The 26,989-nt window shown below is 43.2% G+C and overlaps 1 protein-coding gene across 1 annotated transcript in view; it reads right to left on the minus strand.

The window, feature by feature from the left end:
- Positions 1–5,639, minus strand: part of LOC8038590 (enteropeptidase) — a 104,323-nt gene extending 98,684 nt beyond the window's left edge. Inside the window, exon 1 of the mRNA XM_040216538.1 lies at positions 5,591–5,639. Within this exon, the coding sequence (XP_040072472.1) occupies positions 5,591–5,639 (49 nt within the window). The remainder of the gene's footprint in view (positions 1–5,590) is intronic.
- Positions 5,640–26,989: the final 21,350 nt, after the last annotated feature.

Raw genomic sequence — 26,989 nt, forward strand, 5'->3', positions numbered from 1 at the left:
CCAAAAGTACGACTTTGTATTAAAGTTGTCAACTGACTTAGCTAAATCCGGACGAGTTACTCTGAATGCACTGAATAAGGAACGAAAACCTGGAAAGCTACTCCAAATGTGAAGCGTTCTTTTAATCAAAATCTAATTGCACCGTAATTATCAAAGTACACCGAATACTGAGGCGGTCTAAACTTCGCCAACATTTGAAAACAAATCCACGTGACTCAGAAAAATTACTAAAACACTAAGAAAGCGCACATTTCAGATCACCCTGCGTGCATTTAATACCATTGATGCTCTAGACTTATCAAGCCTACAAGAACATTATTTAGTTACCTGATTTTCAAGATATAATAATTAAAACAAAGCCGTCGTTAAAGAAAAGAAAGAAAGATGCATCTGTTTCCTGGAATGGTTAAAAGAAATCCTCACTGTTGCATCATCGAATTCATTGTGGGGAAAGTCTTAAGCGCTGGAGAATTAAAACGGATTCATTTTGGGGAAAGGTTTAAGTGCTGGGGAATTTTAAAAAAAAATATTAAGAGAAATAATAAATGCACGGGAAAACACACCTCGCAAGTTTCTGGATACCAATTAAAATTACGGTAGGACGCTTCAGCTTCACCTTTAAGAGTGAAACGCGATGGCGAGACTTATAAACATATAAACTCCCTCTCGTTCCACAGCCGTGCAAGCATGCCTTGCGAGGCCTTGTCGGTGGCGTGTCCGGCTCGCAAGCGAATCCCGCCTAAACTTCTTCACATCTCTATTTTAGGAAAATTAACTACTTTATAAAGTGGATTCATTTGAAGCATCAGGCGACCTTTAATTCTTCCAACATGTCATGTTTTGATCGTTTTCATTCCACGCGTCACTTCACTTTTTGCGTGAGCGTTGTTGGTTGTTTGAGATTCCCGCGCGAGGTCATGTGGCTGTGACGTCATGAACCTATCGATCAATCATGGATTTTCGCGTCACGCCACTGACATCGACTTTTTTGCGACACGAGCTTGTCACGAAACTGGGTGGCGCAGGAGGGCGCTCTCTTTAGTGGTGCACAGACCGTCGGGATCCGAACATAGCTGCCAAGCGCTCCCTCTTGGCAGGGCAATGAGATCATATGAGATGGCGATGAGAGATTTAGAGAGAGAAAGCAAAAGAGAGAGATTCCTAAGCAGCAACTGCGGACTTTTAGAGAATGCACTGTACTTTTGTTTATATTGTAAATATTGTGTAAACACAGTGCGCACTTAACCAGTTTTATACTCAAAGCGTCACTGTCGTGCACAAACTAACATTTCTTTGCAGCCACTCAAGAAAACCTCCGAAACCGTGCACTTATTATGGTGAGTTCCGCTCGCAGATCTCGAGCGCTCCGAAAGCGCTCCACTTGGGGCGCTTTCGGAGCGCTTGAAATGGCGCGCTCCATGTTAATTCCATTTGGAGTTAACATGGAAATAGTTGCCTGAGTTGCTGTGTGGAGTCATAGAGGAGATATTTGTACGCGACCGCTATGGGTTGCGGGAGGCATGCCTACGACAGAAATAGGGTATTTTTTGTCAGTTTAACAATCGTTCTTGCCGTATTGGAACAAGCGCCTTTGATGGCTGTTGGCTGGAAGACAGAGTGAGTTATATCTAGGATACAATACCCTAGTGGAGGCCCTCAACTGAAGGGCCAGCAAATAGGGCTTTGGTTTGATAAAAAATAACTTAAAATTCTACGAGAAATATAATGTTCCGTATGTCGCAGATTGATTGCCAAGGCGGGAAAATTGCCTAAGACGTTCAGGCAGCCACACCCGAGGATTGGGAACGATTAATGCGTACACGCACACAGTTTCCTCGTTTCCTGGATCTCAAACTTAAGCGCTCGATTTCCGAAGTGTTCTTTAATTACCACGAGGCAGTCTTAGTTTGTGGCCATTAAGATTGGTTAGCATGTTCAGGAGATGCTCTCTAGTTAATACGCCTTCATAAGTTCCAAAACACTATGGAAACTTCGTTCGGTGTGTTACTCGGTTTAATACGAAACACTTATGCGGACTCTATGGTGCGCGCTCGCACTTTTACCGCTTATTGAGTCCGTCTGTTTCGAAATTACACCTTAGCTGCTCCGACGCCACATCTCAGCTGGCGCAGGGTTTCCCCTTACGGGTAGCGCAATCGTTTTTTTTTTTTTGTTTTTTTTTTACATTTGAATTTTTAGCAGACCGCACATCTGCGTCTACTATCCTGCTCCCCGCGTTCGAGGCGTCCAGCCCCCAAAAATGTATCACCTGTCCGTGGTGGTGCAGTGTAATGTAAGCCGGCTAAATGAAACGCAGTGCTGTTGGAATAATAATCCCATTGTAAGCTTTAATTTTTCTGTTTTCGTCGTCATGTGAATAGCGCGTAGCCACGCACATGATCTGCGCGGTTTGGCAAAGAAGAGCCCACAGTCGCATGCGTAACAAAGCGGTTCGATGGGAAATTGAAACCTAAAAATGCGTTACAACAGTTTTTTTTTGTTTCTTTAAAACACCCTAAAGTGCTGCATACTATTTTATATACTTCTAAAGCATGCTAATGTAGCGATCTTCAATAATGTCCAGACCGGTTTAAATTGAAATAATATTAATATACTTAATAAATTAAATACTGAAAAATTATATAATCCCAATTACACAAAATTTTACTAATTTTCCCGAATAGGTTGCTTGGAAGACATCGATGCGACATCATTTTCAATGCGTGGGATGCTCTTTTTCTTAGAGGCAATTTCGTAGATGTTTTGAGAAATACCCTCTCTGTGTATTGTCTCTCCGCATGTTTCCGTTTCATAACAACGGTTTAACGGTTTTTCATCGAACGTTTCGCTAAAGAGAAAGCATAGTCTTCTCTTTTTATTTTATAAATACATTTCAATAGATTTTTTGTTCAAGCTCTCAATTCAAGTTAAAGTTCATAACTTCGCGGTATTTAATCCTGAAAGGAGAGCGACAGCTGTGTTTTACAAGAAAGCATTTGAATTGAAGCGGCGCCATTCAATTCGTTAGAAAGCTGACATAACTGCGCAAGGCGCAAGCTTAAAATAAAGCTCCAACGGCTAGAGTCGGCCTACAGGAAGTTTTGTAATGTACGCGCTCCTCTTCTGTTGTCTTCTTACCTCGTCCGTTCTGTCTATTTGTGCGCGGTCTACCGTAATGTCTCGGCAGCTAGCTCAGTATCCAAATGAAACAAAATTGTGTTTAGCCGTTTTCCGATAAAACGAACATAATTTCACTTTCCCGATGTTGGGTATCAGATCGTTTGCGCCTTAATGTCTCAAATATTTTTTTTTTAGAATCACATACGATTGTTAATTTTTCTACCTTACGAGAGTGCACTACTTGCCAGCTTATGTATAAGACCATTTACATTCATACAACAACCCGCAGATTTACTTTCATGTTTTTTTCTGTTTTTAGTTCCATATTCATTTATTAGGCGAATATCAAGTTATCATTCTAGCTTTTCTAAGCCAGAAATTTTCAACCCTGCCTGATTCAAAAAGAATATTCCTGTCTTTCAAGGCGTAACTGCAATAACGGCACGGTCATCTCAAATTCCGTTCTCAAGGGCAACTCTTCTTTCCGAACAAAGTGAACCAGTTCTTGATCCGTTACTCTTAAAGGGTATTTGACCCGTCACTGAAATGCACATCATTAAAATACTCCCGACCGAATCGTTATCTATTTAGTTGCTTGACAACTCTATGTAAATTATGTTGGGAAAGTACGTAAAAAAGTAACCGTAGCTCATAGGATTACTATTTCATGGCCCCCGTTTATGTGACTTTTTTCTGAATAGGATCACATTTTTTTAAGAACACAATTGTAATGAAATGAATCAAAGAAGCTTCTTTTTTGCAGAAATTGGAAATTTGCCGGATCAACACCGGGGCTGACGCCCTAAACAATGGCGTCATTCCGTGAGCGTACTCGCTAGACTCCGTGTGGCAGCCACGAAAGATTCCGCGTCACGAAGTATTACTCCGCACAAAGGAAATCATTATGTGTGTCGGTGTGGTTCACTTTGTACAATATATTTTTTTTTAATAAGCGCTTTACAAAAATGTATTTTCCTTGTTGTGGTTACGAACAGCGAGGGCTCGAGGGTCCCCTTCTCGAGGCTGGTCAATTCAAATCAAACAATTCCACTCCTTTTTTGTCAGTATGTTTTTGAAGTAATGAATTGTTTTACTTCTAATTGTAAATAAAAAAGTCAAGTATCCAGATTTAACACAGGGGTGAGAAAAGGGTTGTTGAATATTTCCGCGTCTCACACGATTGGACAGCAAACATGACTTTTTCCTAAAGATTTGCTCTCGATTAATTGCAAGCTCGATCACGCCTTATTCTTTTATCGAGTTTTCTAATGAAAGTTTGAGTAACTTCTAAAAAATAACTAGACAAAAAATGAAAGAGAAAGTCAACCCTCTGATCGGGCTTCAAGAGCGTACAGTGTAACTTCCAGTTTTGTAAATGGCTAAAATGAACTTTTCAAAAAGAAAACTTATTGATCGAATTATGATATCTTAGTCATCTTTTTTCGCAGAAAGCAAAACAAAATTGGTATCTTTTATAGTCAATAAATATTCAAGCGTGAACAGAATGCAAACAAGACGGTTCATAGCCATGGAGCACAGGTTATTGTTTGAGGGGCCAGAAATAATTTAACGTAGCCCCGAACACGATCACATCTTACTGGGGAAGAAACACTTCCGTAGATATAAAGTTAAATGTAAGCAAACGAAGATGGACCACATATAAAACTAAATAAATTCAGGAACAAGCCATACCATGGACACGTTTATCATAAAATGCATCATTATGCAATTGATTGAGGCGACAACCATTTTTTTATGTGGTGATTTTTTCTTATACGTCCCAAAATGAGGACTATTTTATGGCAAGTTGTGTAGGGTTATTTTTATATTCACTTTGCGTTAGATTTATCGGGAATGGGAACGTCTTTTTTAAAGCGAGGCGCGAACTGTTTCCTTAATTTGCTAGTGTTTGAATTAGGGTAAAAAAAACGCCAGTTACCCCTAAGTGAAGCTTTGTTTGACACAATGTGGTTACAACTAGAACATTCAGGCAACTTAGTTTGTATTTAGTAGAACTTCTAGTTGACAGTATGCAGTTCGGTTTGGTTCTTCGCACGGGTTCTGACTACAAAAAGTTTCTAAATTTCACTTTCAGTTTTTTTTAGTCCAATGATTTCTTTCTTAGCTTGTGACACTCGCTCTTTTGTAGTAAAAATATCGGTGGAAATAGGTTGTAACTCGTGATAGGAAAAATGGAGGCAGTGTGTAAAATTAGTTGGGGTAACACGCGAATAAAATGCCTAGAAGAATCAGTTTACTCCTGTAGCCACTTCATTACAAAGTAAAGCGATTACAAAATTACTCCAAAGAAAAATTCATAACGAATTTTCTAAAACGTCGGTTTGAAAATTACATTTTTAATTATTTCACCAACCCAGATTTATAAAGAATCAAGCTCATTACAGGCTTGGATTACGGAAACATTCAAGGTATTAGTCTCCTGCTTACTTAGACGAACATTCTCACTTACCGAATAATATGCTGACGATAATTACAACAGCGAAGTCGTGTAAACTCATATTTTCACTCTTGCGAACTAGCATTCAACCTTTCGTTTTATCATCTATTCAGACATAAGGAAGTATAGGCATTGGAACATCTGCTATTCAACTGGTATTATTCGGTTGCACATGTTGCAAGCAAAGAAAAACAAGCATACAACTGTCTACATAGATGATGGATTAGAAAGCGGACGAAGGCTTGAATGTCAAGGATTTCCTTTGAAGTTTTCGTGTGTGCACGTCTATCTCATAGTACTCTGTTGGTAGATCACTCGACAGTTAATCAGGGTTCGTATGTCAACACTTGAAAATTGTAGCGTGGGATCTCTCTATAAGAAACGTTTAGAAGGATCCTATTAAGAAACACTTCACATTGAGTAATCCTCGAATTTATGTAATCCCTAAAATGTTGAACGAATGCACGTACCTTTCTCGCTCGGTGAAATATATGAAGTTTCGTATACTTCCCTCGTCCTATGGTTTTCGTTGCCCGTCATGACAATAGTATCAACAAACAGTGAGACAAAACCATGACGTAATAAATTGCCTTGTGTCCGGAACCGGATTACCGCGTAGTCCATGCTTGTCTCTTCTTCACTGCACCTACCGGACTGTCCACTGTACATACATTTTGCACCAGGACGGTGGGATTCAGTATATTGTTCTGACTTCGCACACAGTATAATGCATAAATTTTTTCGAAAACCACCGGCTGCCCCTCCCTTCCAATCTTACTTAACAACCAATCAGGTTTAATTGTAGCGGAAACACGAGCCGGAACTTGGTGTCTCTTTCTATTTTCTCAATCCTTTGGTTGAACTTATGTTCATATAGCTATACCAAGTCGAGCTCTCAATATTTTCCCGCCGCATCTTGCCTTGATAAGGGCTTCGAGCGCACACACACTAATCTCAGACTAGGCGCCCACATGCTTCAGCCCGAACTCACCATGGACTTAACAGTGTTTACCCACTTGTATTCCCCGGCTTTAGTCAGCGCAGCCAGCATCCAGGTTCCTCAGATGCGTTTTTTTTTTCGCTGTTTGCTGAAATGGAGTCTATGACGCAGCACGACAACCAGAGGACAAGTGAGGGTTTCGATCTATTCTACGTTTCACTGCGAGAGCAAAGCATGAGAATCAGTTCACCATCAAGTGCATTTGATAAATGCACGATAGCGCATCGAAGCCAGTGCGAAAACGCTGGTTAACATTCCCCTGTGCAGGATATAACCCTAACACATACCGTAGAAGGAAACACCCTTTTGGACTGCCAAAACAAAAGAGTGTTGACAAAGCGTTCGGTCGGCAATCGAATTTATTAGTACAAACAAGCGACAATCAAGCCTACGAAACGGCGACACGGGGGGCTGTAGACGCGCAAACACAGCGAGCCTGATATTACGTTCCGTATCATATTTGTAAGACTGGTAAGGTTACTAGGCAGCAGCCATTCATTTAGCGCGCTTTAACACCACCGGTGCATTGTTTGTTTGATGACTATGCATAACTTTTCAGGATGGATTCCTTTCGCATGCTTGTTGAAAGCAGCGATACTTTTCTATACATTTACTATTTCACAGCTATTTATGATTTTCTTGACGTCAGACTCGCAAGGATATCATAGATGGTGATATCTATTTATAGTAGGCTAAAGGTTAAGAATTCAGCGGAAAATGCGCCCCAAAGTTATTCATATCACTCCTTTAGCAAAAGGCTCACATTCATTTCTTGACATCAGTGACGTCACGGCTTGCCGTACTATCGTTCTATGGTTGTCTGTATGACTAGCGATGTTTTCAACGTCAGTTCCGCCGAGAGACGCCGCCTTGTCAACGTCACCCAGGTTTACATCGGAGGGCTGCGCCGGAATTCACATTTGCGGACAGTTGTTTCTGTGTTAGGATGTGAGTATAATACGGTCGTCTCGAGGCCAACTTAGTTTCAGACGACTTGCTCAGGATCTTCGATTGGACGATCTCGTAAGCCTCTCTCAACGAGACCGACGGAAGGGATGCCAATCGCGTATTTTCTTACGTTTAGCGTTCGCACCAGATACAAGTCGCAGCGCAAAATCGTGTCTATGTGACCGTTTCTTCGCGGTAGCTCTTGCGTGACGATGTGAAAATTCAACAATCGTGTAAATGACGTCGGAATGCTCCGGAGCAACACTGGGGCAATCGCACAAGCCTCACCTGTACATTTCTGCGGACGCTTCTTCTATGGCTATGGCTATATTTTGTTTCGTTAGCGTTCGCACCTGGGACAGTGTTTGTCACTAGATTGCGGTGGTGTGCGCGTTTCTTCGTGGTAATTTGGGAGCCGCGTCACAACGCTGCAGTCACCCCTATCGAATCGCTAGGCGGAGTGAAATGCTGGAGTGACGACAGGGCCATGCTGTCTAAACGGCAGCATGGCCCTCTTCGCTTTAATAAATAAAACATACCTACTGATACGAAGCTTTGAAAACAACATTAATTATTCTCGAAATTCGCGTCCTTGTCGAGTCTCATCGCTGTTATTATTCGCATGGTAAACCGGGTGAGTTGGAATTGCCTCGTTCCACAATTGCTACAGACGAAAATGTTCCCGCCGTCCACTCTGACACTGGAAGATAGAACATCTTCCACAAATTTGTCTTTTACGAAATAACTAGATTTGCAGAGTCACGACGATGTCGTAACGTTCAATAAGCGGCAATTTGGGCTCGCTCCGCCTCGCACGTGAAACCGACGTCGCCAATGTCGCCATGTCGCTGAGCAGTCGACGTGCTACTTTTTTCGTAATTAGATGCTCTCGCAGGGGACGCATTACACCTACGGGCGGAGCATCTACTGAATTCTGAACCCGTAATTGAATATTGATAGTAGAAAGCCGTAGTAGTGTTGAATGTCATCCGTAACCTACTGAGGGCCAGCATGGGACTCATACTGTACATGAGTTCTACGTCAGCGTTCGGCGGACAGTGGTCTTAAGCCAGTGAAAACATGTGACACGGTTACAACTGATGCAGCAGTCGAGTCTAATCTGTGTCCCGCGTTGGCCCGTATACGGAGGAGATGCAGATAAATAAGCGCTACGGCTTGTCATCTGAGTGGGATATACAGCGCATGTACACATATACAGGGTGCTGCAAAACAAAATTGTACGCTAAAACGGCTCGCGAAAATAAAAAAAAAAAAACAGCTTGAAGGATCTTGTAGCTACTTTTCTGATCACATTGTTTTGCTAAAATTTGAATCGGAACTTCGGGTAAAAGAAAATAAGAAAATAACAGCTGATGTTTTCAACGGCGGAGCAGCAGCTGTCGGGAAGACACCGAACGCGGACATGTTTTTTGGCCTTTAAGATTGATAACAAAGAACTTTAGATAGTGCATCGCAATGGAGAAAGCTTGAATGCGCTGCTAAAATGCGAACAAAACACACAAAAAATTTAATAAAAAAACGCGATTCCGGTGATATGAGCCTGTGATTCGCAGAGTCAAGGGCCCTTAGCGGCGGCCCTGTTACCTCCCCTTCTCCCGGTCCGGAGATTGGGAATGGCCTTCACGAGGACCGAGCAGCTGAAACGGCCTCCGCCAGGATAGCGCCGCTCCGCGGAAGTCGGGTGTTCGAGTGGCGGCATTAAGCTTGGGGCGCACGGTACACTTCATCAACTAAATGGCTACCTAGGAGACTTCTCGTATCTGCATGCGATGTTACTGAGCACCAAGTAGGCTATCTTGATGAGACAAGAAAAAAATCCAGCGCCCTGCACGCTGTGCTTACCAGCACACGGAAGGGTTGAAAGCTTGTCAAGCGCTTACTTTTGGGACAAGCCGCTTACATCCGGTGGTTTCATACCTGTTTGCTAAATGCGCCCTCCGAGCCCCGATTGGATATCAATGGCCGCCAGTCGACCAAAGAAAAGCCGGCTGCATAATAAATAAATGCGTGCATCCGACAGAGAACAGTAAAATTGATGCCGGTATGGTCTTTGTCAATGGGCTTACTAAGGATAATAAATCTAATAACTACTTCCGAATGACAACTTTTCAATTAATAATTTTTAAGACATGTTTATTTTTAAACAGTCTAGACATTATCGAAGGCCACTACATCAGTTCACTTAACAAAACTGCAAGGCACACACAGCGGTATACAAAGTTTCAGTAAAACACCTAGTTTGAACGCAATTTTAAGCTTCTGATTTCTAATAGAACTTACCTATGCGCCTGCAATTCTGCTCACCGCAACCAAAACGCGCTGTTAAAAAAAAATATTCCCTGTTGTGTAGGACATATGAAGGGGTAACGCAAGCCTGCTGAATGAAATGCCGTGCTGATCTAAGGGTATCGAAAAAATAAGCTTTGATTTTTCGGTTCTTTTTCGTGATATTAATAATGTTTCGCTCCGCGGTTTGGTAATGAAGGGCCAATCGCTTGCATAAAGATGCGCCTCGATGAGAAACTGAAACCTAGGCACCTTTCCGAAAAGTCAATTTATGCTTTCAGAACACCGTAAAATTTCTAAAGCGTAGGTTGTCGTAGTATAGTTCGACGACGCCAAGGACTTGAATACAAAAAAAAAAAAATATATTTATAACTTAGAAATATAAAGGTTCTTCAGGAAGAATCAATTTAAACCAAAATACGCTGAAATTTGTCAGTTTCCTTGAGTAGGCCTTTTGACAAGCGTCAATGCGTTTTTTTTTTCTTTTTGGGAAGGAGAATATTATGTTTTTGGGTGCAGGAACGATATCGCCTACGTTTCGTGAAACGCGCTGGCTACGTATCGTTTTTCGAACGCTTTAGTTTCATAAGAGTCGTTTCACGCTCTTGTCTCGGAACTTCTCTTGTAGTGAAAAAGATAATCAAAAAAAAAAAAAAGATTGAAAGTCAATGACATTTTTGAATAACCTTTAAGTTCACAAGAAAGTTCACAGCTTCACAGAATTTAGTTCTTAAATGTCAGTGACCTGTGTTTCATTTTTCCGAGGAAGTAGTTGTATTGAAGCGCCGTTAGCACCCTTGTAAAAAGTACGTTATAAACCGCATTTAATTTGCGTAAGCACAGGCTTGAAATCGATCTGCAAGGCATGTAGTTCCAGTTATCTGCTGCACGTGTTTGAAGGCATCGGTGCCTGTAAATTGCCACTGCACTAATCTGTGACCTCACGTCGTATTCTATGCACTATAGCCATCGGCACGGTAATCAACGTTCGGAAAGGAATAGAACCGCGTTTATTTGCCACGTAAATGAAATTACATATCCCCCAATGTTCAGCAGCTGTATCTCCTCGACAAGGGCGAAGGCGGAGGGCCAAGGGCCCCGGTTTCTCACGGATCGACGCGGAAGGAACACCACGCGAAAACGCGGCTGATGCTGCCGTACGGCTAGAGAAACCCTGCCGAGGCAAAATGAATACGATCCTCGTCCCCGATTAAGCGAGGGCAAAATATAAACACGGAAATACTTGACATCCAGAATCACGGCACTTTTGTCGGTGTCCATATACAAATTTCTCTTTAGCCGCTTTCCGTGGGTACGGATGCTAGTACACTTTGCAACGTTAAGTTTCATATTCCATTTGCTCCTTAATAGCCTAAAACATTTGATAAAAACTTTAATTATAGTTAAAAAGATTGATTGTCTACCAAGCAAGAAGGTCAACTTCACATCTATGCTAAGTTATTAAAAAAGGATAATTTTAAGTTAACCAGTACCAGGTTGGAGAACAAATATCAATGTGATCTGTTAGTATTGAAACCATGGTTTTAAGTCTTGTATAAATCGAACCGTTGTTATTACGATGGGCTAAATGAAACCTTCTTTAAAAAAAAATATCCCGTGTAAATAGTATTTGTTTCCAGTTTGTCTTCTCTTTAATGCTTCTATGTGCGTTTGTTTTACTCTCAAACCAAAGAATCATAAAGCAAGAAGAATTTATTGCAGGCGGAACACGAGAAGAAGAAGGGCTTTTCTGAGCTAAGCAGAGCCTTGAGCTTTCTTTTGCCTTCCATCTTGTTCTCTACCTACCGTAACGTCCTATTAAAAACAAATCAAAACGCGAAAGAAAACAAATCGAAACTTTTTTTGCAAACTAAATAAATCAAGCTTTTTTTGTTTTAGTAGGGTGGTGTTAAATTCGTGAAAAATGTGTAAATTGGGCAGCACTTTTAATTTACAGTAATTCTTTATTCTCCACTGGTATCACTGATGGGACGGACTGATAAATCAATCTTTAGTTTAAAAAAAAATACATGTAGACCTAAAGACTGTAATTTCTGGCAAGATTGATAGTAATCAAATTATACTGATATAGTCCAAATAAGTTTTGTTTTTAATTTTATATTGTAGCGGGTTCACTTTCTAGCCGTTTCATAGCCGGACAAGACGTCGGTTTCTTTGCTGGCTCGCTTCAAACTGCTAGCCCAAGCGCCCACATCGCGCCATATCCGGCCTCGTTCTTCTTTTAATCACTACATTATCCCCCCCTATTGTATTTTCCTTTCTTTTTACTGAGAAATAACGGAGTCCGTCGTACGATGATAGGCGGTCAGGATGAATCACAAGCAGCCGTGATCGATCATTGCGGCGAATATGATACACCACGGCGTTGAGCCGTTTGACGATCGTTGAAGTCCCTTCCCGATGGCGTTGAAGCTTAGAAGACCGCCATCCTTTATGCATGGGGTTGTACAGCCATACCCTATCACCTGTTTAAAATGGGCGTGTTGCGACATGTGCGTCGTACTGACGTTTCATACGAGTGAGACCATTTGCCAAACGTTGTCGGGCAAATGCATGCATTCGTTCTAGGTTCGCTCTCAGGTCGCTCACGTGAGACACATGGTCTTTGGCCGGTTCTGATGCTCGTGGGATGGCAATTCCACAGGGCATACGAAGATCACGGCCAAATAGCATCAAGGCGGGGGTGTAGCCGGTGACCTCATGAGCAGCTCAACGGCATGTGTACAAAAACAAAGGCACGATGGTATCCCGATCGCCTTGGCTATCATTTACAAACATCAATAGATGTTGTAAAATGGTGCGATTCATCCTATCCTCCTGGCCGTTCGACTGTGGGTAGGGGGCATTGTTCTCGACTTTGATATATCGAAGATCTGGACAACCTCTTGGAAGACTCGCGATTCAAAGCTTCTTCCTTGGTCCGAGTGGATGCTCAGTGGGGCTCTGTACCTGGTAATCCAATTCTTTTCCAGAGCGTCGGCGATTTTGAAGGCGGTCTGATTTTGAATATGAATCACTTCGGGCTACTTGGCGAAATAGTCGACAATTACGAGCAGGAACCTGTTTCCAGATTTAGGCCGAGGAAATGGTCCCAGTACGTCGATTCCGATAGTTCAAAGGGTTTCACCGTCACATTTTCTTGTAGTGGTGTCCGTTGCTTTACGTGGGGTCTTTACGCGATGCACACATGTGGTATTAATGGCACCACTATTTTACGCCATTGCAGCATTGCAGCCACTAGTTCCGTTAAAGAATATTTCTTATCGTGCAGTCCACAGCGAAGTGTTCTCCTTCGGGGCTACTGTATAAAATCGAAATACCTGAGTGCAGAGCTCGCGTGCCAACAGCAGCTGCCACACGACAAAACAGCCAGCAGCGGAATGTTCTTGTGCGTAAATGAAGAGTCACATTGAACCAAGTAACTGTTAATTGCAGAAAACAAACCGGACACTTCTTCAAATATGGTCTGTAGTTATTCTTTTTCTGTTGGACCAGTGGGCCGATGCCTGGATTGTAAAGTTGAGCGGAACGAAGGTTTTCCGATGTCCAGTCTTCGTTATTGCACGGCAGGTTCAGCAGTGAGTTGAGTGACATATAGCTGCGTTTAGCAATCCTCAAACACTGCTTGCTCTTCTCATTGCACGGGCGACATGAAAGATAGTGGGCATGGGTGTGGAGCGGTCAGCACGATGTTGAATCTTGAAGTCATATAGGTAAAGACGCTCCAGCCATAGCGCGACCTGTCCGTCAGGTGTCTTGAAACTCGGCGTCCAGGTTAAGGATGCGTGGTCGGTACGAATAATGAATTCCCGGCTCAATAAATAATGATAAAAATGAGTTACAGCCCAGATGATAGCCAACAGTTCGCGCGGATGGCAATCTCTCTCGTACATATTGATGACTACGTTGCATTTGGCAAAATATTCTCTGACCATCTGAAAAACGTCGAGAGAGTGTTTGCACGCCTACAAATGCGAACCTGAAGCTGACATTGAAGAAGTGTTTGTTTTCACCAAACCAGTCGAATACCCCGGGCACATCATTTCAGCGGATGGGGTTTCTACGGACCCTCGCAAATTATCTGCTCTTGGTTAGTGGCCGACACCGACATCCACCACTGAGGTAAAGTGCTTCATCAGGTTGATATCTTACTGACCAAGATCCGTCCGCAGTTTTGCCCACATTGCCAAGCTGTTGCAGGCCTTGACAGAAAAACAAAAATCAACTTTGTCTGGTCTCCGAATTTCAGCGCGAATTTCAGACACCACGAACAGCACTCACGTCCCCACTAACGTTTGCCTACCCAAAACACACCACAGCGTCGGTACACGACACCGATGCTAGCGCTTTGGCAGTTGTCACAGTCTTCTCGCAAAAACAGGATTGGCGTGAACGAGTTATCTCATATTATAGCCATCTATTATGGTCCTCTCGTATTACAGTCTTCTCATATTATAGTGTACACCTAGCCTGAGAGAAATTACTGTAAGGCAGGTGAGGAAGCAGGGAGCATTCTTCTGTCGTGTGGTGCTGCCCGTTCTCTCTCTATCTCGCTCTCTCGTAGTCGGGTGCCTTTTCTCTCTCACGAGGTTGCTTATTGGACAACACTGAAAAACACATGTTTTTGGCAAGGCAATTAAGAAAAAATTGGCCCCCGTCTTTAAAAAAAACAAGACATACCCTCCACTCCGTACCCTCCCCTCCTCCTCCTCCCTTCCTCCCCTCTGGGCGGCAGGGCGTCTGAGGTTTCCTGGTTGCTAGGAGAAAGGGAGGGGAGAAAGGTGGGGGAAGATACGGTGTATGCAAGCCCTTTTCTCCCTTTAGTGGAGGAGGAGGAGATGAAAAGGAGGAGGAGGGGGGAGCAAGGCCGTGGCGGACTTGTTCCCCTTCTCCAGCACCGGACACGCTTACTGCCTCCTCCCCACAGTAGGAGGAGGAGGAAGTATAGAGGAAGGGTGCCCTCAGGGTCTTCTCACAGGGCATGATCGGCTCCTCCTCTTCCCCTCTTTTTTTCCTCCGCGCTTTCCTTTTCCTACCAGCCCCTTCGTACCACGAATGCACCTGCGAACAGAACCTACAACCGTCACAGCTCATCGCGACAAAAGTGGACTGATGCATTATGATGCAAATAAATACAAAGGTACACGCGAGCTGGAGAAGAATGACGAAAATAATCCCTGCAGAAAGGGATCCCTTATCCAGGGATTATTTTTGTCATTCTTGTCCAGCTCGCTTGCACCTTTGCATTGAATTGCATCATAATAATAACTTTAAATTGCAAGCCTTTCATCCGTGTTGGTGTTAGGCTGGTGGCAACTGATGAAACCTGTTTGCTCTACTGATGTCTAACCCCTAATTAGCTCAGTTGGTAGAGCGCTCCACTGGAAATGGAGAGGTCCTGGGTTCGATATTCGGGCCAGGCGTTTTTTTTTCGGTAGCGCACCAATCACCTAACTATGTTTGGATACTCGTGTTTGTCCTTTGTCCCTCTTGTTCCCCTTCTCCATGAATTATTTTCGTCATACTTCTTGCTCTCGTGGACTCTGTCTGTAAGGGAATATTGATAAGCAGAGAACAGGACAGGAAACGAACTACAAGCAGGATGACCTCTCGAAACGCCAACAAAGCGTCCCCCAACGTTGAGTGCTTTCTGAACACAACCTACTAAGAAGGTGCGACCACTGCTGTGGCTATTATATGGGCTCTCATTGTTATCCATTCGTCGTTTATAGTAAACTTCCCATATATGGAAGATGAAGTGTAGTCAAAAGGATGCGTCTAAGGTGCGCCGCGCGATATGATATTCAACCATGTCATTGTAATTGAAATTACCTTTTTTTAAGAACTGATTTGTAACATGTATCAATGAAAGTAACTTGAGTAGTATTTTAAATATTATATGAAGCAGGCATTTATTAACAAAAGTTAAATACTTTTATCGAGTGTTTTTTCCAACACTGCTCTCGAACAAGGCGTGCAATCGTCGAGACGACTCGGCACCAGAGGCTGGACGAACGTAACATCGTGTCTTAGCTGAAACATTGACTATGTCATGTAACAATCGGTCCCTAGACACGACTGTTCACATGGGGTTCCCTTTTGCTTGCTCTTCGATACCAATGATGTCGTTTTTTTGTTTCTATGCACTGCAATTGGTGAGTTTTCATACATTCAGTTGTCAAAGGCCATATATCTCCTTTCGTTCCGACTGCGCGTTCAACGGATAAATTTAATTGTTTTAACGTTCTGCTAAATAACAGACTCAATATTGGGTTTAAGCCCTGCTTCAAGTAGAAGGACATAGACGTGAGAGGCCTCCATTAGCTCCGCATGTTACCAAAAACTTTCTGGCTGTTACTAATGCGTTCGCTTACCAAGAGCCCATTCTACTTTTTGTTTGACTTGTCAGCATTACCAAGCTGCGGTTCTGCTCGGAAGGGTTGAACGCTAAAGGGAGTTTCCCTTCCGTTCCAATGGTTTTCACGAACGTAATGAACACCAACCATATTTTCATTCCAACTCTCACTGGGACACCTGACGCAACGGTCGGCAGTTAAGAATTGATTAAACAATGTATATCCTCCCACATTGGTCAAGGAGTTGTAAATTAAATAATCTTAGCAGGCTGGACATTTAAGAAATTTTGGAAAGTGTGGTTTTTGGGAATATTTCGGGGGCACGACATCTTTAGACTTGGAGTAATGTGTTATGTGTTCGTTACCGTTACCAGTATATTCACGAGAGCAGTTTTTCATGAAAATGTTCAATTCGTGAATTTTGCATACGTTACGTCCTCGCGACGATTAAATTTTTACAGTTCTAATATTAACAAGTAAAAAAAAATTGTCTCAGTGCGACACCATATGAAAGCTTAACAGAAAGTAACATTTACCTTCCGCGCGTTTTGTATACGAACTTTTTCTTAAGGAGTTTCCAATAGAAATGAGTTCCGCACTTAACAACTGTTTTTACAACTGAACATTAACAGTACCTTGATTAATTGTTTTTCTCTAAGGTCACTGTGAAATTTGTAGAAGCACAAGTCGAGAGGTGGCTTCAAGAAGTATAAGTTTATTATTTTTTCATAGATGTTTGAGTTGCCTTTTTTGTTGAGTTTGTCGTTCGTCGCTTTTTTTTTTTTCGTGAGGGCAATAGTCCCAGCAAGCGCAAATCTCGCATTATCCAGTGGCGACGTTATCGTCGGATATATGTTGTTGTTTTTTCATCTCATACAAATCATAGCTCCAGACAGGTGAATGAACAAAAGAAATCCTAACGTGAAAGACGAGACACGACTTGAGTTAGAACTTCTGGATAGTTTCAGGCACCTGCCGAACGGGAATGTGAAAACGCGATTAGGCGTGGCGTCGACATTTTTTTCTTCAATCATGCATTCCTCGCAAAATACAAACCACGGCGAATGCGTTTCTTCTTACGGCCTCACTCCGTACTTGCAAAATCCTGTCTCCCACTCAAAGACATTTCATGCGAACAATTGTTAGTGCATTCTGTTTTCTATGATCGAGGTACGATAGGGCTTTTTTCGTCATATAGAATACGGGCGCAAATAAAATAATAATTTCAAAATATCTTACCGCGCTATGTTCCATGCCGGACTTAGCTGTAACACGCGAATTGTGACCTCGCCGTACTCCCAGCGTCACATAATAGGCAATTTTCGGAACACCTCGCGTGCAAGGTGCGGCACATATCACTTTTCGATATCGTGAACACACCACCCTCTCGTGCGCGGTCATTCCAAGAATGCCAGCTATAGTGGTGGCAGTACGGCTGTATAAATTCTTCTGATGTCACACACTTTTTTTATGTGGCTAAAATAAGAACGAATAACCAGCAAATTTTGAAAACAGAAAATGTACGCACGGACAAACGAGTAGGTGAATCGTCGTTACCGTTGTCGCTGCGCGTGTCAGGTTCTTTTATTCTTCTAACAGTCTCTGTGATCCAGCACAGATTACTCTGATATTCTGGGTTTCGTCATTCGCAGGGATACATTTATCGTTAGCCGTGATTGGCTGTTACCTTGTTCAGTAGAGTACTGAACTCACATAATTTTTTAGAGCGTATACTGGCTGCAGTCTGAGAAATCCAGTGTGCCATCTACTTAACACATGAAAGCAAATAGGAGAGTCAATCACTGCAATCACCGGACGGAGTTCGGAGTATAGCGACGCTGAAAATACTGGTAATACAACATAAAATAGTCTGCCCCATGGCACGAGGACAACGATTGTTCTGCTTACGAACAGCGTGTCACTGAAGAGCTCGGTGACGTCACCATTGATGTATACAAGGAAAACTAAAAATAAATGCAGCTATCCGAGCTTGAGTCGTTCGACTTCCTCTATAAAAATTTAAAAAAAAAACCACAAGTTTCTACTGTTTCCGAGGAACAAATTTTCTACATCAATCAAAAAATCAAAACGCTCGCTATTTTTTTTTTTGTTGTTTACCACGATGAGCCCGTTATTATTCTTTGCGCATGCTTTGCTTCTTTTTTTCAAAATAAACTTATACACCTGTTTCGAATTGTCATTTCAGAGAACCTTTCTTGAAAGCTTTATTGGGCTATAGCTAACCCAGCCTCATAACTCAGCTCACACTTTGTGGCATATATATATATATATATATATATATGCTGCGAGAAGCTGGAGGTGCGTCGGCGTGCACAAATTAAAATATTACGTTGATGGCGCAAAGAGTTTCCAGCCTACCTCCAATTATAATCTTCCACTAACATTCCAAGCAGCACAGATTCCGCCAATCATTTGCCAATGACTGGAAATGGTCCTTTGGCCAGTGGCCAGACAGCGGCCAGTCATTTTTTGATGACTGGCCTCTCTCTGGACATTGACTAATGGCCACTGGCTCTCAGCCATCGGCCAAGCATTGGCCGATGAATCGCTACTCTTTGACTTTTTGCCAAAAGACCACCGCCAACCTTTGGCCAATGCTTGGCCGAATTCCGTGCTGCTTGGGGAAGCAATTTACAGCAAATACAAGGTGTTTGATTTTAATTCAGACGGATATTTAAAAGCAGGTGAGAGTTTGATAAACACGGTCTTCGCCGTTTGTTCATCATGGTTGGGGGACATTCGAAGAGGGAATAATTATCATGTTAGGTTGGTTATTATATAATTTATGTTAGTAAACTTTTAATTCACTCATTTTAGAGGTCATGGTGAAATTTCAATAGCAACGCAAATTACTATTAGGGACCAGAAATATAATGAGAGAAATTGTCGTGGTTCTTAAGATAATACTTGATCCATTTTTACTGTTTTAGCCCGATGCAAGCCATACATGGCCCAGTGCAAGCCACGTATTTGAGAGATACAAATTACTCTTCCTTGGTGCAGCGTCGTGAGGAACAGCGCGAGCGTCTGGCACTACGAAAACGCTCTTTCTGACGAGTATTTGTTGCAAAGGCAGTAGTTTCCGGGGCCAGGCTTTCTTGTCTATACCGAAGATGCCCCGGAGCAGAGAAACCTTTACAACACAGTACGTTTTTTACAACTCCCTCCCCCCCTCCCCCCTCCTACCCCCTTTTTTCTCTCTCTCTCTCTATTTCGATTATCGTTTAGAGAATATTGTTTCTTCCTGAGCGACTCCCTCCTCCGTTTGGGGGAGTTAAATTGATCATTATACTGGGTGTTTCACGAAAAGTTGACAAATTCGATATTGCGAACACTACGCGTCACAATAAAAAAACAGCCCGTGTCATTTTGGTCGGCCCATTTAGGAAAAAATTATTAAAGTTAATTATAATTAAGTTGTTAATTATCTTTGCGTAATAAACTTTTTAATATTGTGTTTAAGGGCATGGTTTCAATTAGAAAATAGCTGAGAATGACCGAAAAACACTAAATCAATAAATTGCAGAACGATTGAAGGCACGCGGAGCATTTTACGACTTTCTGAAAAACTGACAACTTCGACGGCTTTTTAAGTTTCGGTTTGTAATCGGAGCGCTTCTCGGCACCTAAGGCACTACGCCCCGTGCTCAAACAGTGAAACTAACCCCTGCTGCGCCGCCCTCGCGCAACGCAGCAGAGGCTGGTTGCGGACTGGGATCTTTTGTTTCAGGTATTCCTCCTGCACACAGCCGTAGTTTTATGCAAAGTCGGATTAATAAGTCACGATTCGTTTTATACTTCACAGGGACAACCCTGTGAAGCAGTTCAGCAACAACGAAAACATGTTTAAGTGCCAGAGTGATGTGTGCGTTTACATTGGGCCGTGCACCATTTTTGTACTTTCAGTAAATACTGCTAAAAACCAATCCCTGACGTTGTTACTTCCGAAAATAGTAATACCTCTCAGTTTTCCTCTTCGCGCACTGACAGACGTAGAAAAATAAAGGAAATAAAAAGTCTTCCCACTCCCGCTCGCCCCCCCCCCCCCCCCCTCAGTTGCCAATTAGAATAGGCGGTCACTTGAACTCACGCGAATTATGTATAGGTACGTCAGTGTTCATCTTAGTCATGCACTGGGGCTAGCAAAACATAAAGCATTGAGCTGAGCTTCAACCAATGTTAGAGTTTGGCTATCCTTATCTTTACTTGAACTCGACCCCTCACGCGAAGGTATGGCGATGCTGACTGTCATGAACCCGAGGACTCGACTCCGGCTCATGACAGTTGAGTACGTTAGGCTGCAACATGACTTGCGGTGCGAAGTTGCGATGTCATGTGACGTCACTGTGTCAACAACGCTAATAAATCTAGTGACGTTCTACATTTCAATCGATTTGACGCAGTGAGTTTCATGACGTCACTGGGCCACGCGACGAGACATAACTTGACAGCACGTCTTGACACTATGTTGCCTGCAGCGCGTATCTGAATGGTATGTTTCCCATCTCGACCATATATTAACAGCGGCCCAAAGTGTCAGAATATAACGTCACAAAAGCCGGAGTGTTCTGCTGTGGGATGTCGCGATTATGGCCGTTGGTCGTAGAAATGCTGGCGAAAAGCACGAGCGAACGGGGGTGTCGCTGTCGTGGCAGGCGCTCCTACTTCTGGCTGCCGAAGCTTCCGTGAACTGCAGCATTGGAGAGCGACCTGCAGCGGAAGACACGTCTGCCAGATCAACGACCGCTGCAGGGGCGACAGGTCGGCACTTCTATAATGTCGTCAAGCGGACATTGAGGCGCCACTTTTTTGGACGCGGTAAACACACCATTTGGAGACGCGTTCCAGTCTTTATACGAGAGACTATGCACGTCACGTGACCAAGCGACACATGATTAATCATACTGCCAAAGCAAAATTACCACGAGAACCCACTATTTCTCACAGATTACAATTCTGTATGTGGCGATTTGATCGATATGTAGTGATCGGCGGACGCGAGAAGAGGAAGAAGAAACTCGCAGCACGGGACACCAGTGGAAGCAACGTTCGTCCCAGCTCGGCCACTTGGCTGCTTGACGATTCATCCACATTCATGTCGAAATCGTCGGTCCGCTTCCCCAAACGCACGACTGCCGTTACCTGTTGGCCTGCGTTGACAGGTTTACTCGATGGCCAGAGGTGGCTCCCGTGAAAGACATAACAGCACAGACTGTCGCCCGCACGCTCGTCAAAATGGGGATAAGCCGGTTTGACGTACCCGAGACCGTTACCACAGATCGCGGACGACTATTTCAATCGTTACTGTTCCACAATCTGTCGCAGCTCTTGGGTGCACACCACATACACACTACCGCCTACCATCTGATGTCCAATGGAATGGTCGAACGTTTCCACCGACAATTGAAAGCGGCCATCAAAGCCCAAGATAAAGCACTTCCCTTCGCTTTTTTTGGTTATGCTCGGCATCCGGACAGCGTTCAAGAGCGATCTGAACTGTAGCGCAGCGGAGTTGGTTTATGGGACGTCCCTTCGCATACCAGAAGAATTCTTTCACAAAGCCAGCAATCCCCCAATTGCCAGCGCGGAAGATTATGTTCATCGGTTGCGGCTCCTGATGCAGGACTTGCGGCCTGTACCTTCACGAGGTCCTCCTCACAGAACACTTTCATAAGTACTGATCTCGCGAAGTGCAAACACGTTTTTCTTCGAAACGAAGGCGTCAAGACACCACTCCAACCTCCATATGAAGGTCAATTCCCCGTTATAGAGACAAATACAAAGACGTTCACTATCATTGTTAAGAACAAAGAACAAGTTGTAGCTATCGACCGAGTCAAACCTGCCAACCTGGACTCAACAGCAACACCGCCTTTCCCACCTCCTTCTCGTCCGACGTCGACGAGGGGTCCCCAAAAGAGCTATGCGTGACACTGTTGGTCTTAGCGCTAAAAAGAAAACGCTTGGCCACTGCGCCTCCAAGCTAAGGGGGGGGGGGGGGGGGGGGATATTGTAGTGATCAGCGGGCGCGGGAAGAGGAAGAAGAGACTCGCAGCAGGGGACACCACTGGAAGCAACGTTCGTCCCAGCTCGGCCACTTGGCTGCTTGACGCTTTTTAGATGTACAGGGTGTCACAAAAGAAAATTTACACGGTCTTTTTTACCGCAAAAATAAATTAGGCATCGCCGAACGCTCATTCTCCTCCTGAAGGTAGCGCTAGAGGTCAAAACCAGATGCCAAAGTTTCAGCCCGATCCGATAACTTAATCAAAAGTTATAACTGATTTCCTGAACATTTCAATGGGAAAATGGCGGCTGACGGAGTTTTCAAACACATGGGGCTCTATGGCACCAGAAACCGAAAACGGGCAAAAATGAGCTCCATTTTCCCATTGAAATTTTCAGAAAATCACTTATAACTTTGGCATCTGGTTGTGACCTCTAGCTGTACCTTTGGCCGAAAAATGGTCGTTCGGCGATGCCTAGTTTATTTTTGCGGTAAAAAAGACCGTGTAAATTTTCTTTTGTGACACCCTGTATATATGTATGTATTAAATATGTACGTAGTCTGCACGCTACAGATATATAAAAATACAGTTGCCCAATTTTTATTCTCAAATATTTATTTTGTTAAACTAACGAAAAAAGAAAAACAATTACCGTGAACCTAGTTGAACCGGATACCTTTATTTTTTCCGACTCAGTTCCGGTTCAGTTACAAGATGACGGAAAAGGTTTCGGTTTGGTTCAGTTCCGTTTCAACTAAAAATAACGGGCTGGTTCCGGTTTTCGGTTCGATTCGTTTCCGGTTCGAAACCATCTTAAAAGCTACGCTTCGTCCTCCTGTAATTTGTTTGCTGATTCATCGGCTGCATCGGATTGTGCCGTCGTCTGATGTCGGGCTTCAATGTGAAACGAAATAGGGAAGTGAATGGCGGTGTCTCCTTCTTACTGTTTGTAGAGGTAGTCGCATTTTCGCTCGCCGCCGTGACAGCGTTTTGTTTTAGATAAATTGTTCTATATTTCTCGGTGCGTGTTGAACCGCCCTTTCTCCGCCACAAACGGAGACATATCGAGAGTATCCCACAGCGGGCCCTTGCCATTAGAACTTGCCCCTCACACGGGGTCGTCGGGGAACGCGAACCCACGCGAAAACTAGAAGATAGAAAGTTCACCTGTCAAACGGCTGCATGGTTCGCCGTTCCAGAAACTAGACCGAGCACCGCGGCCGCGTCTCGAGCTATGCTGAGCTTCTCCGTAAACGTCGGATCATGTTCAGGTGGTTCGAGAAGCTGACTGTGGGGGAGGGGGGAGGGGGTAGGGGTACGGGTTGAGCTCATTGGTTATTTCCTCGGCCGGGTCTACCGGGATGTGAGAAAGGAAATTGGCATCTGTGCGGTCCTCCCCTCTACGGTGACGAATCTCTAACTGATATCCTTGAATCAGTAGAGCCCAGCGAGCGAGTTTAGCGGTATGTTCACGTTTTGTTTGAATTGATGACTATATAAATAAGGCCAAAGGTGCTGGACAGTCCAGATGAGACAAAAAATTCCAGTTCTGAAGAATGGTACCGTTGTTCCGCACCCGAGAGATCACGAACTTCCGAGGGCGCGCGATGATTTTCTGAGTTTTGTCCGGAGCGTGTTCTTGGAGTTATCAGCTCAAAGACCATTTCCACTGGCGTCGGTATGCAGGAAAGATAAAAATTCCGGAGTGAAATGGGCTACAATTTGCGCCCAAAAGAAGACTTGCTTTGATATTGTTGAAAGCCTCCTCCTCGCTTGTGGTCCATTGCTAGGGGATGTTTTTACGAAGGCGTGATAGGGGCGTTGCGCGACCTGCAAATTCTGAAAGAAACTGCCATAAATAAGAAGAAAAGCCGAGAAAGCTTTCTACTGTGGAAAGGCGGGTCGAGTTTGGGAACCTTGATACCTCTCTGTGGTTTCACGGTCAGGTTTGATGCCGTTTTTGTTGATGACACGACTAAGATAGAGAACCTCTTCAAATCCCAAGAAACAGTTTTGAGGTTTGTTCCGTAAATTTGCTCGATTAAGTGCATCGAAATGTAGTTCGAGTCTTTGGTTGTGTTCTTCAAACGTTCTACCATAAATAATAATGTCGTCAAGGTAAACTAGTGCCATAGTCCACATGAGGTGACCTAGAACCCTGTCTACAAGCCGTTGGAAAGTAGCTGGTGCGTTACAAAGGCCAAATGGTAATCGTCTCAGTTGATAAAGTCCAGCGGAAGTTTTGAATCCAGAGTTTTCGGTGTCCTCTGGATTCAACGGAACTTGCCAATAACCTGATAATAGGTGAAGCATCGTAAATTATCTGGTGCCTTGTAATCTGTCAAGGTAATCACCACGACGGCGCAAGCTGTAGACGTCTTCGTTTGTGGTGACCGTTGATCTTTCTATAATCAACACAAAAACGAACAGACCCATCTCTCTTGCTCAACAAGACAACCAGTGACAACCATGAGCTATTGGATGGCGTGACAACCCCTTGACTAAGCATGTCAGCGACCTGCGTTCGAATAACTTCGTGTTCTCTGCAAGCTAGTCTACCCAAGCGCTGGTGAATGGGAGCATGCTCTCCTGTATCAATCCTGTGTTCAACGAGATGCATGTATCCAAGTTTGTTAACAGGAAGGGCCACACGTGTGCTGTAGCGGCGCGGATGAGCTTCTTCAGTAAGTATTCCTCGAGGGATGGACCAAAATTACACATCCCAAGGTATTCGCTGACTCTGATTTGAAGCTTGTGTCGGTTGGTGTATATGAACAGGAGCTGTTGAAAGAGCTGACGAAGGTAAGAAAAACAACTTGTCGACGCGTTCTCCTTGTTTGAGCTTGGTAGGGGTACGCCGAGGTTTATCATAAGGATGCTGAAACAGCCATCAGCACCCGTAGTCAATGATTGAGGCGCTGCCACTTCGCAATCAGGTCTGTAAATTCGCGATGGCCTAAGACAATATCCCCATTAAGATGAGGCGGTCTTGCTTGCTCGTAGACCCACATGCTGCCACTGACTGTATCACCGTTGTAGCAACAATGAATACGTCCTAAGTATCTTTTTCAGGAACAGAGGTAGATTGCATAAATATGTGCTGTAAGCCTTTCACTCGATCTACCGCATAAGAAGCACAAGAATCCCAAATATTTATTTATGTGCTTTTGTTTTATGATAAAAAAAAAAAGAATTATCAGCAAGTAGGACTTAAATAAGACAAACACACAAAAAAGGTCAGTGCTCTTTTGAGCAAAGCAACGCATTGAGCTTTCTTTTTATATTCCACCTCGTTCGGCATTTACTTCAACCTCCTATCGCACTTTGCGCTGTAAATCTCTTAATCAACAACAACAACAACCTCCGATTGCAAGCAAGTCAGAACGCGAAAGAAAAAGCAGATGAAACATTTCGGCTAAGAAGATCACGCTCTTTTTGTTTTACCGTGGCGGTGTTTACATCAGTAAACATTTGTTAATTGATCAGTGCTACAACATTACAGTATATTTTCTTCCGTGTCGATACCAGTGATTGGAAAGACTCATACATCAATCTCATACATCAATCATTCCAGAAATGGGATGTAAAAATTCCATTTCTCTACTAAGATGACTTGAATCCAATATCAGATCTCAATCAAATAAACGTGAATTTTTTTAATAATCCATTTTGTACCCTTACTTAGAGAATGGCATATCTGTTGTTCTGGGTTAGTTTCTTTCATTTTGGGTATATTAGACATTGTTAAGCTAGCGATATCGCTTCGGAAACTAGATATTTTCAATCATGATAAAGTATAAGAGAATATCTTTGGATATCAAAAACAGTGAAGGCGCGTTTATTTATGAATTTTATTTTCAAGTGAGGCTATTCTTTTCTAACTGTGGGAATCTATTTGTCGTCAGTTAATTCGAAATGTTGTTGAAACGTTTACCGAAACGTAATTGCATAATATACACCGGGCTAAAATGTTAGAGATTTAGTTATTTAATTACTAGATCCCAAATGCATTAGGATAGTACAGCACAAACTAACAGTAACTAAAATACTGCTTCAGGGCACTCGTTTAGTTTAGCTTTTTGCGTATATGATTGAATTATCTTGTTGGTGCTTTGTTGTAATGAAACAAATCTAGAAAACTTGGGTTTTGGTGAAACTGAAAATTTGTCTGATCAACGCCAGTATTGACGCCCTACGCAACGGCCTTATTCAGCGAGCGTGCTAGATAAGCTCCACTAGGCAAGGAGCAACGTGTTCGTGTATCGCTGTATTACACTTCCCTTAGAATTCATTGTGTGCGCTGTTATGGTTTATTTATACTTAATATTTTATGAAGCGCGCTTTACAAAAGTTTATTTTCTTGCTTTCGGTTATGGAAGAGAGTGGCATTGACGTTCTCTCGATGGCAGTACATGCCCTTCAAATATATGCGTCGTTCTATTTTCTTTTTACCGGAATTTTAAAATTAGGAAATTGTTAAGTTCTGATCCTAAATTAAAATGCCATAAATTCAAAATTATTTTATGTGCGAAAGGAGGCCTGGTGACTACTTTCATGTCTCACGCGATCCTACGACGAACTTGTGTTCTCTTGCAAGTGCCTCGTCCCAATAAGTCGCAAGTTTGGTCACTTACTTTGTATAATCGACTCTCCTACTGATAGTTTGAACCGAGGTATAAAATATCCACGCATAAAACAAAATTGAACGACACAATGTGGCCGCAATAATTTAATATCTCACAAGAGCAGG

This window comes from Ixodes scapularis, unplaced genomic scaffold (genome assembly GCF_016920785.2).
Source record: "Ixodes scapularis isolate PalLabHiFi unplaced genomic scaffold, ASM1692078v2 PGA_scaffold1__304_contigs__length_218370807, whole genome shotgun sequence".
In the NCBI taxonomy this organism is placed as follows: Eukaryota; Metazoa; Arthropoda; class Arachnida; order Ixodida; family Ixodidae; genus Ixodes; species Ixodes scapularis.